General features: G+C 30.1%; 1 protein-coding gene across 1 annotated transcript; it reads left to right on the top strand.

Annotated features, from left to right (window-relative positions):
- The first annotated feature begins 218 nt into the window (after positions 1-218).
- LOC136983997 (Kruppel-like factor 1) lies at positions 219-7,352 on the top strand. Its single transcript, XM_067280889.1, has 3 exons — positions 219-402; positions 5,295-6,626; positions 7,268-7,352. The coding sequence occupies exons 1-2, from the start codon at positions 307-309 to the stop codon at positions 6,369-6,371; spliced, it is 1,173 nt and encodes a 390-aa protein (XP_067136990.1). The 5' UTR covers positions 219-306; the 3' UTR covers positions 6,372-6,626; positions 7,268-7,352.
- The last annotated feature ends 12,749 nt before the right edge of the window (positions 7,353-20,101 follow it).

Genomic DNA, 20,101 nt, shown 5'->3' with positions numbered 1-20,101 from the left:
TAAACAGACGCAGTTTTGCCTAATCAGATTGACAAGCTTCTTCTCTCGACTCCTATTATCTAACCTATACAACGTGCGCCTGTAACGCCATTGGGCAATTCGGCGCGTGCGAGGCGGCGCGCGCACCCACCTACCGTCTGGAGTCTTCTTTAACAGACTATTGGAAGTTAGGCTTAATGACACCTGAGGCTGAGATCCAATGAAAAAGGGCCGTTTACGGATGTGAACTGGTCAGAAAGTCTCAGGTACCTTACCTGCTTGCAAGAAGACTTCGTTTAGCGAAGCCTGGAGGCTGGAAGCCTTGTAATGTCGACAGTTACGGCGATTGTAAGTGTATCACCGCCGGATCCTTTATCCCCCAGGGCTGCCGTCATGACTTCGGAAATGGCGGATTTCCACGATGTAAGCAGCCTTTTTCTATATCAATTTACAAATTTATATAAAGTAAATTTTATAATTTAGCATTTAGACTTTAACCCAGTAACTCATATTTTATTTAAATTCTCGTAAAATCGAAGCAACGTTGTAGCGAAGTTTCGGTTTTTAGGGGATAGATTCTAGAATTTATCTGGAATTTTTTTACTTATTTATTTTTAGATCTAGAAATTAACCTTTGAACTCTGCTTTTTTTTCTGTCTGATTTATTTGGTGATTAGTTTGGTGGTGTATAAACAATTATAATCGAGTTTACTTTTAACGGTTAAGTGTAAATGTCTTTTGATTAGCAAATGTTTTTATTCCTATCGGCAACAAACCAGTTCTTTTAGGAAACGCCCTCTTTGTCCAGTTTTTCGCCACATATTGCACGAAATAGCATTACTTCTCTGGTGATGAGCAACTAATACAGTAATAAGTCTCTAGCATTTTAAACCGCGGGTAAGTATAATGCAGTCGATTTATCTTTAAGTTATTTAAATAATGTCCGGAGAAAAGATAATTTTTCAATAATTTCGGCTCTTCAAGAGTAAAGATAGATGCTCTGAATGTTGCGATTTGTCTAAATACATTGTAAAATAAGAGGGGTGGTTTTTTACGTTCTCATTAAGAAAAACCTGATTAAATATGTAAATGTTACCTTTAAACTCTCAAATTATTATTTATTTACATTAAGAAAATAATACTTTGTTTATAAGCATATATTTTTGCAAGTTACTCAATGTGTAGTAAGTGAGGGCTTCACTGCAATGCTCGTAAGGAAATTTTTATTTATTATTTTTTATATAAAAATTTAGCTATAATTTTAAATTAAAGTTAAATTTTTATATTAAAACTAATAAAATTTAAATATATATGCGTAATATTTAATATATAAATTGAAATATTTTCAATTTCTAACACGATAGGAGGCTTCACTGCAAAACACGATCACAACTCTTCTATAAGAAGTTAAAAAAAAAAGCTAGAATCTTCAAGTTTAGCCTTATACGAGCCTTATTAAAACGAAAAATTGTTGAATTTAAAAGCTTTTAATGTGAAAATTAAGGTACGAATTTAGGAAACGAAGCATAATTGTGTGATTAAGAGATTTGGGTTATGCGGAGATCTATGATAAATCTTTGATTCAGAACTAGTCTATAACATGGCCTACTTCGACATTTTTGGAGAGAAATTAGTTTAAAAAGGATAACTCTTCATTTTTCCAGATGTCGTTCTAACCTGTTTTTTGATTGTTTTCCAATGTCCTTGGACTAAGAGACATTTTTTTTGTTTTATTTTTGATGACCCACATAGTTGAGAATAATTGAATTAGAATGAAACATCCTTAAAATACGAATTTAGATCAGTATATGCTATAGACTTAATTTCACTGGATGGGTTAAAAGTTCACTAGAAATAAAAAAAAATAAGAAGAAACTAGTTGACGTAGGCTGAAGTATATAATTTAAGAAAAACTAGGACTTATTTTTCTCTATTTAATACACATAAAATATAAATTTACACCAGAAAATACTTTAATTATCTCCGTTCACTCATCCTGTTTTTTTATCTAGTCTACACTTTTTTTTTTCTTTGGGGGTGATGCTGCGATAATCATATGTTTAAACTGATAATACACTACACGATGTAATAATGTACAATATTCTATTTGCGATCGTTAAGGGATTAATAGGGTAATTATAACCGTTAATAAATCATCAGGGTGCATCAAAATAGCGTACAGGTGATAATCAACAACGCTTTTCAGCTGCTTTTTAATTCAGATATTGATTGTGAGTCAGCTGATGTGCATCCTGCATTAGGAGAGATTGCATCTTTAAGCAGGTGAATCCCTCTTTCGCACTGTATGAATCACAAAGAGAATTTTGCCTAGACTTTACTAGATCTACAAGATATATGGTGTTACTTGTTTGATTTATGTTAGTCGTACTACGTGGGTTAGTGATGCACGTAGCACTTTATACAAGACTTAATCCATATCATCTGCTATAGATATCATTTTCTTCTTTAATAGATTAATATTTATATACAGTTCGATGGAATATATAAACAAAGGAGGATTTATTCTTGTCTTAAGGCGATTTATTTCATTTATTACGATTAGGAAATGTCCTAGGACAGTAGATTTACTCCCCCGCATCAATTTTTGTAAAATAATTTAATTTTATGTTACTAATTTATAGAAAGTAAGCATTTAAGGCAGGATAAACGATTAAAATGATATTTAAATGCCTCAAACGATGAGAAAATTCGTTTACTTTCGTAAAAATAACTATAGTTGCGCTATTCTTATATTCGTTCTTATAAAATTTAAGCAGAAAATTATAAAATTTTATCAATTTTTGTTTATAAATCTCAAAAATAAACATTTCTTTTGGTTTTTTTAAAATTAAAATTATTTTTTAAGAAGAAAAATTCCAGAAAATAATTACAAGTTGCCAATTTAAAAAGATTTCATCCATTTTGAGACATTTTACCACGAAATAAAACAGAATAAAGTTAAAGTCGTGATGATTAAACAGCGAAAATTGCTAGTTGTAACATAACCTAACATTATCCAAAGTTCAACAATGTAAGTTACCTTTTATAAGTTAGTAAACATACAAATTTATGGTGGAGTGAGCTTTTCACCATCATCACTTTACAGCACTCAAATCTCTATAATAAGACTTAAAGACTCATACACCATTCGGAAGCCCTTAAACGTTGAAAAAAATGATATTATACAGTCAAATATATATATATACCTGGTATATTAATATATTTAGTCGATTTTTCTTTCATTTTAACCAAATTATGATTGATGAAACGTAACTAGAGTCTAATAGAGAAAGCAATAAATTTTTTATTGATTAGAATTATTCCAGATGATATCGCAATACCGATAATTCTTTATGAATTATAAACAAGAATATATTATCATATATTTAGCATATTAAACTTTACGATATAATTTAATAGATTAAAATACATTACAATTGTATAAACTAGTAAAGCCTCCAGCTATAGATTTAAACACGATAATTGTAAGGGAAAAAATAGTAAAATTTTATGGATAATAATAGAAATTTTTATGATTTTTTATCTTTCGGGACATTTATATACGTAATTATTTAAGTTTTATTTAGTTTTACGTACGAGAACGGTCTCCCGAGGGGAGCGTAAGAAGCATATTATTCTGTAGTAAGGCCCTACACAATGTTGATTTTTTTGTTTATTTTCTTGATTTTAATATAGTAATTTAATCCCCTATGGGGCCTCCTATATTTTGACCAGGCCCTGCGTACGAGTGTAGACTCTTGAAGTGTACAAGTGTACAGCTTCAATTCGAAACACGATAGCAATCGTTACTTGGCATCTATCGCCTTTTAATATGACGTGATGGGAATATTTTGACTTTGAGACATCCCACCGAGTAACATTTGTATGATGGATGTGTTTATACACGAGTTTATATTTACAATGTTCAATAAATCAAATTTCAAATAAAAATTTATAGACTTAAAATATCTATTGTAAGACTTTGATATTATTTAAAATAAAAAATATTATATTATCTTTATTAAAGATATTGTTTAAAGTATAACATAAATTACGTTTTATAGGTTTACTTAGACAAAGTTTTAAGCGATTTTTTATAAGAATTTAATGTGATTATTTTATTTTCTAAGGTATTTTCTATAGAAAACATTATCTAATGGCTTGGAAATTGATCGGGAAGACATAAAAATGTTTTAAAAATAGAAAATGTAAGAAGAAATTATCGAATTTTCATCGAGGGCATTTAAAAAAAAAATAGCAAATTTTATTTAAAAATTATAATTTTTGCATTGAATAATAAATTAGATAAACTGTTTCCTAAGTTAATTTAGTAAACTTAATAATATTCCTTTATTTTATATTAAGACTTACCTTATAAAAGGTTTAAAAAATCCTGCTAATTTTATAAAATAGTTTAAAAAGTGAAATTATTCAAGATATTTTCATGAATTTACAAACTAATTTTATAGATTTTATAAAGTATTACCAATTGTTTTCCTTCTTACATAAATTAGCATTTTAATAGTAAGCTTAGGCTATATTTTATGTTAAAACACATTATTTCACCCCCGATTTTAAAGCGAAAATATATGGAAGTACACGTATTTTTACCTTTTATAAAGCTATAAATCGACTTCTAAATAGTATAAGTCAAACTTCGATTTAAAGTTATCGTTTGTTGGCCTCTTTAACAATCGCTAAATCGAGTGCGGCGCTAAACTGAGGTGTTTCAAATAATAAAAATGAGGTCTATACATAAATTTGAATTTGAGTTGGCTTCTTTATGGTACATTTACTAGTTTACAAATACTAAAAGTTTCTTTAATATTTATGATACGTTTACAGATTTTAGCGCTTTACAAGAGTACGGTTATTCAGGATGACGCTATATCGAGGTTTGACTGTAGTTTTAAATCATACTTACACATTTAAACTCCAAATATAGTATTTTTCTTATTATTAAAATATGCAGAAAGGATGCTCAAGTGAGATATAGACTCAATAAAGTTTAAAAAAACGGAATAGGCCCTACTATATCAAACAATGTTAAATGTAGGGCCTATTAGTAATTTTATTCTCAGTAAAAGCTACTATTAATTGCGCTTAGCTTAGCTTATAATTTATAAACAGGGCCTATATATATGTGTGTGTGTGTGATAGATGAAGCTTTATATGGATTCCATCTAATACCTTAATAATATTTTGTTGAGTTTTTAGTCTGTAAAATGAGTAATCTTTAATGAAAAAGATTAAGTTATTTTGCCAAAAAAGTTATCAAAGATTTAATTTTGATCCAATTTTTCTTCATTTTGCAGATATGGCAAGATATTGAAAGTGTACTCTTAGGTGATATGACCATAGCTTGTACTGGAGGTACCACTATTGTACCAACAAATACTGTTGCAGGATCACCGGTAGATCAATTATCAATTGGACGTCGACATTCGGGTATGAATCAGATAGCCCCAACCTCCAGAAGCCACGAAGAATACAGGTTAGAAACCGAATATGGAATTTCAGTAGAACGTAAACCCACATTTGGAGATGATTCAGGAATGAAATACGACGTTGGACACATTCCAGAAGGGCACGATTCCATTGCACCTTCCTATTATAATCCAGTGTATCCATCACGATATAATTCTAGCATTACCGAAATTAAACCCAACGATAGTTACACACCCGCTCTGTCTAGTGTAAGAGAACCATTATCATCAACAAATTACGTTGGTCAGTGGACCACTTTCCCAACGACAACAAATAACCATTCGTCATCTCCATCTTCTTCTACGGCGGCTCCTGTAGATAGTTCTATGTTTAGATATCCACAGATAGGAGGGCAATACGGTGGATATTTCCCCCCAAATACCAGACCACCGATGTCTTTCGTGAGACCACACGCGTCTACAACCCATCTACAACATTCTTTTACGCCGCATTACGGCAACCATAGTAGAATGGTAGATTCTCCAGCATCTCCGCATTTAGCCGAACTTTTAGCCGGTAGAGGACCCAATAATTTAACTGTGCTACCATCTCATTCGGCTAATATGGAGCAGGGTACCATACCCACTACACCCAAGCCAAGAAGAGGACGTAGATCTAGAGGACCGAAGAAGATTACGGTTCACACTTGCTCGTATCCGGGATGCACGAAGACTTATTCCAAGAGTTCTCATCTGAAAGCTCACTTGAGGACCCATACTGGAGAGAAACCTTACCAATGCACGTGGAAGGGATGCGGTTGGAAATTTGCTAGATCCGACGAATTAACTCGACATTTTCGTAAACATACGGGCGATAGGCCCTTCCAATGCAGACTTTGCGAGAGGGCCTTCTCACGTTCCGATCATCTTTCCTTGCATATGAAAAGACACGCAGAAATTGTGTGATCTTCACATCCATTATCCCCCATTATCAATATATAGAAGTTCAATTTGCCGCAGTTTTACTTATGCTCACGTACTGTCTATTCTGTGTGCAATATTTGTACAGTTATGTTTTATCGGTTGGTAAACAAACATATATATATATATATAAATACCTACACGTGTATATATATATAAATTTGTCAACGGAATTTATTCTTGAGATAGAGAAGTGCCAATTCAATGTATGAAGACACAAAAATATTGAATAACATAAAGGTAAGTCACATTTTTATACATAATTATCGATGTTGTCAGTCTAATTAACCTATTTTTTTGTCCAAACGAGGAACAATAAACTTTTTAATAGTTTCTTACGCTATAAAGTTATAATGCAAGTTTGAGGGCAGATTTAAAATACGCCCGTTTTAATGGGCGAAGTACTTAGAAAGTAGGCTAAATAGGCGATGATTACAAGTATAAAACTGTAAATTATCAAAAATACTTCATTAAAATTAAGAATTAGCGGTTTAATGCAAAGATTTTCGTGATTTCTCCACGAAAAAATCCCCAAAATTATACTGTGTAAATACTGTTCAACTGTAATTTTTACATTACCGAAATTCAATTTCTATCAAGTTAACTGTCTTTATTTTATTATTATTATTATTATTTATTATTATTATAATTATTATTATAAAAGAGAGAAACTCGAAGAACCAGTCCAACTTCTATTGTCAATATAATTAATGCAACCTCCTTACATAAGCATAATTTTATGTTAATAGATGTTAAACTATTATAAATACGATTTTTTTTAAATTTTAAATTATAATAATAATAATTTATTTATTTTTTTATTTTCAATTAATAAAAATATCAGAATACATTTAACTTTTCTAATTATTATTTACTTTCAGGGTCTATTTTGTGGGTGTTAGTTCTTCTACCTCAACAATTTTCGAAAGAAAAAAACGAGGCCAGTTTACATTGGTGCATATTTTAAGTGCCAAAAATAATATAAATATAGAAATAAATATATAAATATTATATGTATATGTGTATAAAATACATAAAATATAAAGAACAAGCACTCAAAATAAAGCTTTTATGTTTGTTTATTGTTTAAAGTTTTGCCGGAAAAAATCGCAAAACTTGTGTACAGAATTGTATTTTTTTGAAAATGCTAAAAAAAAATTTGAAAATAATAAATATAATTATTCTGGTTTATATGTATTTTATTATTTCATTTATATATTTGCATAATATTTATTAAATAAATCAATGTTTTTACCATTATTATAAGGCGAAACACACTTTAAATACTTAAAAAAATTTATTGTCAACGAATGAAATATATTATACGTATAAAAATAAATTTTAATTAAGATCAGCGCGTTACTATGACGGGATAATTAAAATGTGTTACGTGCTTTCTTCATTGTATTTGAAAATGGAGTAGAAGAAGGTTATAATTTTTTGTAAATTTTATTAAAAATTGTTTTCTCGTATTGTTTACAAAGAAATTTTCCGCAGTTCTTACAGTAGTTAAAGTGCAGAAAGGTGTTTTCATTCACCTGTTCTTCACAAGATTAACCTCAGGCACTGTCATCTATATAACTAACGCATTTATCTATAGAGAAAGTAATTTCACACAGTATTGTTGAATTTAATTTTCGTCTTCACGGACTTATAATCTTTCTTTTTTACTGTTGTTACTTTCTACACTGTAATTAAATTTCCTCCTAAGAGGCTGAAATGCGAAATATAGCCACCTATAATTATGGTTTGACGTTAATTCTGGAAGGTATTCTATTGTTGGGTAGTTATCAATGAAAATCAGCTGACAGAATTTCTAGTGACGCCCATCAAAAAGCAGAATATTTACCTCATACAACTAATGAAAAAAATGACAATATTTTCAGAGATGAGCGGGTCAAAATTTTTACCTTATGGGGCTTCTCACTCGCTTAACTCCATTATACGATACTTTCTAATGTTCAGAATGTACTCTAATATTAATTAATAAGTATACTTATTATATAGATCAATGGGAGTGACGTTAAAGATATATACAACGTAGAGAGAGAGAGAAAGAAAAAAAAAAACTACATTAATCTCTTCTATAAAGGACTGATTGAGATTAATGATATTTAATGATTGCTAGAATACAAATTAATATAAATTGAAGTACTAAATCTCGAAATGAATTCGTACTCGATGATGAGACTTGTATTTAGATTTATAGGATGCCAGGTTACAATGTTCTAAATAATCCTATTTAAGTTTACGGACTCGTTTAAAGGATCCTGTATCTTATTATAATTTAGTAATGCGGAACACTTCTCCAGGATGTAGTTTAAAATTGGGTACAGAAATTTGATTTACTTAATACTGAATATAATGGGTTGTTAACCCAGGAGGAATGTTATAACAGGAATAAACTAATTGATTTTTTTTTCCTTTTTAAATAAGGCAGCAACAGGGGTTTACGTTCAAAGTTTATTTAAGGTGATGATAATATTTCTAGAGCGTCTTTTTAAAAGTGATTCAATTCGTCATAAACCGTTCAATAAAAGCTACTATAAAATTCACAAACACAGCCTATAATTGAGAAAAAAAAAGTAAGAATTATAATGATTAAATGGCACGAAATTTATCACCGGTGCACCACAAAACTTTATAGGTGAAAGAGCCCGAGGGGATATGGATCCAGCTTTTATTATACCTTTTATGGACTAATTTCAAATTTCCATTAAAAGGAGATTAATTTACCCACTTCTGATTCCATCCCGTATTTTTATATCCTATAGCCGCAATAAACCCACAAATCTTGGCAATTTTTGAAGCCAACGTGTGGTGAAACATTGTCTTAAAGTCAATGAATCAATATGACTTGAATGACTCCTTCACCGAAGGTGAAGAGGTGACTAACATCCACTCAAGAAGAATTTATTAGTGTCTTTAATTACTAGTAAATTTATCTGTCTTGTATAGCCTCGGGCTGGATCCCGGCTGATTCCATTGGACACGCAGTTAATTGCAAAGAGTTGTGACTGATATCAACAACGACTGACAAGCGGATGAACAGAAATGCGCTTTGATTTGTTAGTGTTTACTGCTAGAAGGGCAAGACGTACGGTCTTTGAGTACGGCAGGTGCTGAAGAGATAGAATGAAAGGCGATCGACATGTCAAAGGTCAAATTTCCGGTTCTTTACGCTATCTTGCCACTCGAGTTTGAGGTGCGAGTTGATTATGTTCAGAGCACTATTGATGAGTCGAACGAATGTTGTGAATTTTAATATAGTTCACTTTCTCTTAGATAATTCTTCATCAATACCTCTTTCCCTCTTTTTTTTACTTCAACTAAACTCGTTAAATAATATTTATAGATTTACCGGGCGCCTTTATAATTGTCAAGGTTTTTTACAGTTTCTAAAACGCATCTATCATAATATGGAAAATGTGGCACATAAATTATTCCAAAGAATTTCTTTCTTAACTCAGATCCATCTCACGTCACTACCGCACTCAACATTCATTTATCGCCAATTTTTTACGCGGAAATTTTTTAAATTCTCATCTTGCAAATATTAACGCAAAAAATTATGATAGTTTCTAGTCATTCAGATGCATTTCAAAAGCTGTATGACGTGCCAAGGAGGATGCTAGTGGCACTGACAGAGTCGTTATAAAGTCTCCCGCTGATGTGATCGATACATGACCATCATGTATGCCTCAGGGAGTCGGAACACAATTTTTTCTGTCGATTTAGAACAGCATCACGTTCATCACTAACGTTACATTATTTTTCATTGGACTGCTGGCATTTCTAATAATATAAATTATGCTAAAACGGTAAACGAAATAATATATTCTATACCACTTAAATGGTTATATTTTGCATACAGTTTTCGCCATCCCACCAAGAGTATTGACATCGAAATATCTTACTTTTTTTTTGGGCGTTATTTGCGAAAACTCCCAATTAACTGACTTAAAGAATGGAGAAATTCTCATTAAATATTACGATAATGATTTAAATTATCATCATATATGACAGTTTAAGACTTATTTTAATCAGTCAAATGCTCGTAGAATACAACGAGCCTTATTAAATTGCGTGTTGAAGAATTTTAGAACGATGATGACAAGAAAGCCCACCGATCTACGACTGTAGTAAGTAAAGATTTCTTTATCTAACACAAGCCATGAGTAAATACAAGGAACAAAAAAAAAATGCTTTATTACAAGTCTAATAATTGCTGTATTACATTATATTTAATGTTTAATTGGTTAATATCCCGAGGTGCACACAAATGCTCAATGCAAAGAACATAGAGAGAAAGAGAAGAAGAAAAAGAAGAAAAAAATAGCGACGTTTGTTCCTAAAGGGGGAAAGAAGTAACGCCCCTTTCTGTAATCTGTCCCCCTTTCAAGTTGAAAGTTGACATTAATGATTGGTTGTGTTAAAAAACGTTTAATGATTCGCAGACTGCGTTTCAGATAGATACTCTGTAATTATCGTCTTGTGTATGTCTCTGCCGGTTCACAATCTTCAAAAAGTTGCCTATGGGCATACCAAGGAACAGTATCAACTGTAAGCTGGACAAATATTTGCCCTCGAGTGGATCCATTTATTTTTTTTTTTTTACCTTTATAACTTTTACTTGTGTCTGTCTGTTTCTGTTAGAGGTGAAAGGTTGTTGAGAAAATGCGGGCACCCCTTATATCGTATCGATGATGACTGATCGTAGTCGATTTCCACCTCAACTGCATGCCCTCCGGTAACGGTAATTGTCCCATGTTACAACTGCGCCATCTGTCGTCGTCTAATGTTATAAATGCCACCCTAACGTGATGTTTCATTTATTTATCCGTCTTTTTTCTGTATTTATCTTCGATTTATGATTAATTATAAATCCATATCGTCTCTCGGAAATCAATGAATATTTTAGAATAATATCCATGATCAAATTTTCAGAAAAAATTATTCATTTCCGCCTCTAAATAATGAAGTCAGTTATATAAATTTTCACTTAAAGTTATGAATTATGAAAATGAATTCGACTCAAAAATAGACATGCCTACTTTATATTTTAAAAAAAACCCTACAAATGGGTTCCTATAAGTGTTAATTAACATTTCTAAATTTAAATATCCTTTCTGGATTAAAAAAAAACATTAAAATTTTACTTATTCTTAACTCCAAAATGTCCATGAAACATCTGAAAACTCGACTTAGACACTCTCTTCTAACAACATTGTTGAGATATTTCTAGACCCATACATGTTGTTCAGTGTAGAGATGAAACATTGATAAATTTTAAAATATTTACCGAAATATTAACCATTTTGATTCAAAAATAGCATCGTCGATGGTACAAAAAATAAAAAAATAAGCAAGAAATTGTTGAGCTTCCGTATCCTGTTAGCCTAAATATGTTTGACATTCCCCATTGCTTCCGAGTTTGACAAGCTCGGCATGTGACTACCTAGCTAGAAGAAAATAGCATTAATTCTATCATAACTCCTCCCTAGAGACCTCCTGCTAGTCTAGCAAAATTTTCTTTTTTTAGTTTACTTAAAAAATATATATGTATATAAATAGACAATGGTCCAAATATACCAAACGGCTTCATTACCGGCTCCTAGACTATATTACCTCTGTGTACCGTACCCGTGTATAACGTTATTCTATAATTAAGGTGTAATTAGGGACAGTTAGATAAACGTCATCGAGTTTCTTAACCTTTATGTTAGATCTTCGATGAAAGAATTAATAGTTGGAGTGTTGTGAATGACGGGTGTGTCGTTTTTTTGAAGCCAACTGAGATGTCGCTCCCTTTTCTTCAATCGTGTGCACTCTGTTGTTTGGTACTATCTCTGGATAGTACTGCGCCTCTTCCGTTTCCTGGGCGTGCATCTTCACCTCGGTCACCAGGTCCATGCGTAGGTATTATGATAAATACAGATAATGCCTTGTCTGAAATAAAGATTAAGCTTCTGACTTGTCTGACTGCTATGAGTTATAGATCCTGTGCCCCTATGAAAGTTTTATAGAAAATTTATATATACTTAATGCATGTATCGTTCCTTACGTTACAGTATCATATTTTTTTATTCATTTTGTAGCATGGAAATTCTATAAAACACAACCGACAAAAAGAAATTCGAATATCGTAAGAAGACATCTTTTACACAGATTGACATGGATTTTTATAAAGTAATCTAATAAATTACTTTATATATATATATATATATATATATAGTATAACAATGTCTTTTCTTTCGTATCTTTCTCACTTTTTTGTCCTACAATAGATCCTAGATCTATAATAGATGCTGGTAATAGCGACTTTCTAAATAGCGCCATTCTCATGAAGCGCAAACGAATGGTTGTGAATAGATCATTCATATGAATATTAAATAGAGAACTCCTCGGTATCTGAATTACTAAATGTACAGTACGATTTTTCATCGTAAATGACAGTATGGCCAAATCACGTGAGTTTAAAACACTTAAACTTGCGTGTAGATTCCATTACTAGATGTAATTGTTATTCCTTGAAGTAGGCCTACTTCTATTTAGCGCCAATTTCAGAGGTAACAAACGGTAACGCTAAATCGAAGTTTGACTGTATATTATAGCTTTATCATTAAATTTCAATCTAACGTCGTCTCGTATAAGTTATATTTCTCGAAAAATAACATACAAATTTATTATTTCATTCAATATAGAAGAAGGAAGGATATAAATCTGTATCGTGATAAATAATATATCATAGATAATTGAGCTTTCTAGGCTTGTTTAAGAACGTTATTTAACAATGGCAACAAATTTATTTCGATATAAAATCATTTAAAAATATTCTTTTAGAATTTATAAAATTTATTTTTAAGAGAAATTAGCAAAATAAACGAAAATAATATATGCTTCTGTACGGTTTTATTGTAGATTTATTAAGAAGAAATATACAAACGAAGAGAATATTTATTAAATTTGGAGCCTTATTAAAATACAGAAATATTAAAAAATTAAGCTGTCTCGAAAGAATTAAAATTATAAAATTATAAAATAAATTTTTAATTAACTATTTAATTTAATTAATACCGTTCGTTCGCTTCGGTCTGTTATACTTGAACAGACGTTTAAATAATATTTTTTTTTGCTTTCACACATACGAATTTATAATGTATATTTATTATATAACGTTATCTATATATAAATTTAATAACTTTTTAATCGATTTTTCAAGAATATCTGCGATATTCATACTTTGTTTTTCCAATTGATGCTTTATTTAGAGTTTACCATTTGTCAGTTGTTTGTTAAATTAATTAATTTATTCTCGATTTTAAAGAAAAGTTTTAAACTATAATACATTATGAAATATAAGGAGTTTATATTCTTTGGAGAATAACAAAATATATAGATCGGTATATTTAAAGGAAAGGACAAAAAATCAACGACGTATCTCGTAGTAGTACTTAATTAGGAATTTGTACTTCTTTTACTCTTTTATCCATAAGGACACTAAGAGGACCGTTTTTTCCAGTGGCGTAGCGAGGGGGGTGCAAGAGGGTGTATCATGCACCGGGCGCCACTCGCAGAAGGGCGCCCAAATGATCTCCAAGACAAACTATATGTGTTTCTGGAGGGGGAGAGGGGCGCCAATAAAGTGTCGGGCGCCAGTTATATTCGCTACGCCACTGGCTTTTTCATATCTATAATGGGTTCGGTCAAGCCCACAATGGGGACGAGAGAGGCAACGTATTTGGGATATAACATACGAAAACTTCCTGGGATTCGAACCTGTAGCCTATACAGAGCAGTAGATCTATGCCTTAACAATCGTCGAGAATTATTTAATTACCAGAAAACTATTGAAAATTATAGAAAAGGTAGCCTATAAGTGATTCTTTTTGTCTATATTGAATGAAATAACAAGTTTTGTATGTTATATTTCGAGAAATATGAACTTTAGAGACAATTATTAATTAATTAATTTTTAATTTATAATAGGCCTATATCCGCATGTAATGAGTTACATATGTAATACATACTTACCAATCAGTGTATAAGTTATATTGTACGCAAGCCTAGAGCATAAAATATAACTACTGTTTATTAAAACGAAAAGATTTGTATTAGACTTTTGTTTTTATTTCGAAACGTTAAATCCCAGAAATTTTTAAATTCTATTAAGGTCTACGAAATTATTTTTTATGCTTTTTTAATGTTAAAATATATATTTTCTGAATTGTTCTTCTTTTTTATTTATAAATCAAAATATATATTTAACCAGAACATGTTAAAATACATCTAAATAAACATTTGAATTTACAGTAACTTGCTAAGATAGGGCATAAGGCATTATATTATGCCTTTCTTATGCCAAATCTCGGCATAAGAGAATGTTATGCCTCTTTCACTTATGCATAACTCGCAAATTTAAGACAATGCAGGACTTAATACTAGAGATGACTTTAAGCAAGTTAAATATGCTTATTTTCATATTTTTACGATATACAACAGTTAAGGGCATATTCTCCTTTAATATTCTCGCAATAAAAAAGATGTATAATATAAATAATAATAATAATAATTATATATAGGCCTACATATAGTTAAATAGATATAAACGACCTTTTTAAAGGGCATCAATTTGAACTCGCGTTATACAAATCTGTGATTTAGTAAATAAAAAAATATTTTAAAAATATTTTAGACCCTATTAGGCTGCAATTTACAAATTGTAGACCTATAAATTCCTACTGTCGTCCGTCCGTTTGTCCGTCCGTCCTTCGTTAATCTCGAGAACGGAGTCAAATAGATGAAAATCGATACCAGATATGGAAAGCTTAGTGCACGGAGGCCCGATTAATTCAATTCTAAATATCTACCTTGCTATTGATCCTTACGATAATTTAAATTAAAATATGATCGAAAAATGCATCAAGGTATTGTGATGATGTCACAATAAGTAAATTCGATTTTTTTTTCAGTTTAAAATGTCTGATTAAATGTTTATTACGTTACTATCAATTTTGAGATAAAAGACAAGGAAGATTAAGGCCTTAAAAGATAAAAATATTGATCTGTGGATTACGTCAAGGAGAGATTAAACAAATCTAAAGGATTTAAAGCGATTTGTATCGTAATTTAGGCCTCTTAATATATTATAAAATGCTTTAAACTAAAGATACAACAATGACATAAATTTACTAGAAATCTTGTAAGAAACGAATCGATATTTCGACAATATAAAGTCTAAAAGTATGCGATTCTCTCGACAGGATCTAAAATTTTCGAAATTTATGACCCATTTGATGTGTTTAATCGAAAAAACAGCGAATAATTAATAGGCTTTGCGTGAAACAATTTTTAAAAAACCGTTTCTCACAAATATTAGGTTAGTTTGTAACTAGTTAACCTAATATTTAAATTATATAGGCTACAAGTAACGTATATGTTGATTTATTTGATAAGTTATTTTTCATTATTTTAATAAAATAACACAGAATAACTTATACAATTTTAAGTATTTTATATAATACTGTTTCTTTATCTTTCCATCTCATAAATATGGAATTTTTCACTATTTTTTCAGCGATGGAAAGAAGTAAATGAGAAGAATCTCTGGACACTCACAATGAATATTTAATTATAATTAAATATATAAAAGAAATCATCATTATAAATGACCGATCCCTATTTAATTAAGTTATACAATGTAAATATAATCTCACTAAATCTTACTGTTCTATATAGACTTTATCTATATAGACTAATCTATTGGAATAAACTAACACAACACAATTAACCTTTCAAAATTGGTAGTAGGTTGTGATTATTTTGAATGCATATAATATAAATTTATAATTTTTTTGCGAATAAATAGGTTAAACTGATCGACTGGCAAGTTTTATGGTATAGAAGCATAAACAAGTTTGAACAACACATTGATGAATAGCATAACTTTATGTAAGAATTTCTACTGCTTTTATGTATTCGGTTGTTTGTAATAAATCAAAATAATGTATTTTTAAAAATGATGTTAAAAATGTTATAAAAATTTTAACATAAAACTCAACTTATGATTGGTTACTTTTGACGAATTCGTCCAATAAAGATAATGGATCCTCACCCTACCGTCCTTCCAACACTTTTCCATATAAGGAAATGGATGCACAAACTTCCTTTCTTTTGGAATATAGATGCCTCTATTACTGTCAACGCCCATAGAAATATTTTCACGTCCATCTTAAAAATTAGGTCTTAAACCAACGTGCGTTAACCCGTTGACCTTTTAATACCGTGAAAAATTCATTTGAATAAATTAAATTTAAGCTATTAATTTTTTTTTTACCCTTCTTTAAGAAAATAAAAACTCCTATGCATATTTTTCTAGATACATAAATATATTTTTCTAGCAATATACCTTTGAAGTTGATACTAACCTGTTTTGGGAAGAACGGTCTAATTTATAGTGCAAACCATCATTCTTGATTTAATAAAGGATGAAGTGAACCAAGAATGAATTATACAATGAAGAAAAAACAGGAAGACCTCATAAAGACAAAGGCCTTTTACTCGTTATGAATATAAAGACTTCGTTTATCGAAAATAAGTTTGTTTTACAAGGTAGAAAAAAGGCATTTTAAACATAATTAAATTTAAGATAAAGTTTAATATTTATAGGCCTTATCAAATTGGAACGTGTAGAAGGTCTTAAAGAAAATTTCGTCATCTGTAAATGGTTCTTACGATATTCATTACCTCACTTTAATGAAGATTTTCATGTTAATTCTATTCATAAATGATATTTTCTTTAATAATGAGCGTTAGAGAATGCACATTAACAAGTACATTTGTGTGTTGCTCAATTAATGTATCATTAAAGTAAATGTCACACGAGAGCACGCAATTGACAATAGGAAAGAATTTTTATAACTTCATTTTATTCATTCAACAAATCCATAAATTTATATATAGATAGACAATAATTTGTTTTCGTGGTATAAGAGCCATACTGCTAAAAAATTCATTAATTACACGTAAAAGAAGATGAATTTAAACTTGATATCGTCGATATGTATGAGTTTATTGCATATTTTTAATTCTTTCGAGTGAAAAAATTGTTTAATAATATTTAAAATTTAAATAATTAATGGATAAAACGATTTATACACATGTAATTTGTATATAACGTCTAAGAGATTTTTCATTCGCAGAACTAGAGGTTACATCCGATGATAGAGGTTTGCACATTCTAATTCGGGCCCTCTTAAGTAGTTATTTTAATTAGACAACTGTAAACAAACTACATCTTAAAGCTTCACATTACTACGGGCCTCGCTTTATTCTCAAAAACAGCAGCCAGTCTAAATCCGGCCCTGGTCTTATAACAGTTTTTATATTATATAAACAGGTAGATACAGGCCTCTTTCTATAATTTTTACATTTATAATTTATATATTTTTCATATACAACAGAAACTCTATTATCTGTCAAGGTTCGGGACCGAGGCTTTAACGGATATGAGAATAGACTGATAACAGAATTCTCCTTACCAGTACAGAAAAATTAATGTACAGCTACTGTACAATTTATAATTAATACACAGTCCTATACGTACAGTAGCCTATTGTATAATCAATCAACTGTTTATCTACTGTACAATGCAATACAGTATCAACTTCATTATGACAATAGCACACTGACGGATAATCGAGTTTTTACTGTACTTTATGATGCAAAATCATTGAAAACATTCAGAAATAATGTTTTAATTAAGTGATTAAACAGGTAAATTTCAATTCTTATCCTAAAATAAACTTTTAACTTCTTATTAATTATATTATAAAATACGTAAATACTTGATTTTGTCGAAACCGTGTTGTGTTTGATTATGTCGAAACCGTGTTGTGTTTGATTAGTGTGTACAGGCACGATGAAGTGACGTTTATTTTTTCAACACTAGGCTAGTTGAATCTTTATTTAGTTAGATAAGTCTAGTTGAATCTTTATTTAGCTAACTAAATAAAGATTCAACTAGCCTAGTGTTGAAAAAATAAACGTCACTTCATCGTGCCTGTACACACCATACGTAAATACATTTTTTTAAATATTTTATTCAGAGTTTAAGCTAAACTATTAACTGTTTGCAATTAATCAAATAGATATAAATCTAAACTAGTAACGTGAATAAAATTAATTCCTTAACCTACATAATTATATTATACAAGAATTTTTAGCGGAATCTATTGCCAGGTTTTATTATTATTATTTTAACTCATAATTATTTTTTCTCGGAAAAGTTTTAACGCGTAAGAAGGTTAGTTCATTTTAAAATTCCATGGAAATTGTTATAATATTCATGAAGTGTGACATCATTAATTTAATATTTTGTTTTTGGAATTATGAATTTTTTTTTATTTAATAAACCGTTGACAATATAAAATAGTAAAAATACAAGAATATACTTTCTATATAATTATTCTTCTTTATTAAGTAATAGGTTTGGTAAATACTTAATAGTATTTTATATTAGGTTCGGTTTAGTGGGATACACAATAGACGACCTGCCTCCCGGGAGAATTTTCTATGTTACTATGGAAAACGGACACCTATTTAGGTGTTAGACACGTGAAGAAACCCGGAAAACTCTACAGTTGATCGGGCACGAACCCGCGATCGTGGAATTTTTCCACTGTTGAATCTATTTTAAATTAAACTACGAGGGACGAATTTTGTATTTTATTACTTAAAAAATTTATTTATTTATTTATTATATAATAATAGCCTAAGTCTTATACAATTAATACAAGTTGCTGCGCGTTAAGAGTCGAAGAGTGTGATGTTTATGTGTTGCTATCTTTCTAATTTGTCGTGTGTCTTCTTCGAAATACTTGTGTAATCTGTAGATCTCAGTCAAATAGCCGAATTGATCCTCAATGCTTTATACAAAGTTGTCATAATAATAGGAAAATAAACATTGATACAGCAAGTAAAATTGGTAATGGATGTCACTTAAAATGCTCCTTACCTCCCTTAATTACATCATTTTTAATATTCTTTCCGAAATATTTAATTTTCTTATACATGTAACCTAACTAGATACTAGCAAACGAAATTCATAAATAGATAAGTTATAATATAAATAACATTTATATAAGGCCTAGGCCCCTAGGCCTTCAATGTCCTTACAGGCCTAACATTTAGTTTATTATAATAAAGTAAGAAATAATATTTATATTTACTTAGATTAGTAAGTTACTTCTTAACCTGGAATGCATACACCCCGAAAGGTACGAGACACCTTTACTGGAAGAGAGAGATTTAAAAAAATATATACATCTTTATAAGTAACAGGAATATAGCTTTTAACCAAACATTTTTTATGAAATTGTCATTATTTACCTTTCTACGGCCTTAAAATTAAATATTGTATTTATTTTTATGCCATTTTTTGAGTTTTGTTTAAACATGAAAACAAATGTTTCCAATCTGTATTTACATTACGTTATCTACAATAGCTTTTTAAAATAGAATTAAATATGCTGTAAATTTCTAACCTACACCTAAAAGTTTTTATATTGATGAATGCTAGCAGTACTCATTTATCAATATAATTTTCTTTCTTAATCGTTAAGCTGTACCTTAAATTTAAGCTAAAATAAACGTGAGAAAATGGGATGACCTTTAAGTAAAAAACCCTTAAACTAATTTTTCATGGGGGTGCAGGA

This window comes from Centruroides vittatus, unplaced genomic scaffold (assembly GCF_030686945.1).
Source record: "Centruroides vittatus isolate TY-2023 unplaced genomic scaffold, ASM3068694v2 contig_900, whole genome shotgun sequence".
Lineage (NCBI taxonomy): Eukaryota > Metazoa > Arthropoda > Arachnida > Scorpiones > Buthidae > Centruroides > Centruroides vittatus.
Note: the sequence above shows the minus strand (reverse complement) of the source record. Positions and strands in the feature narration are given on the sequence as shown.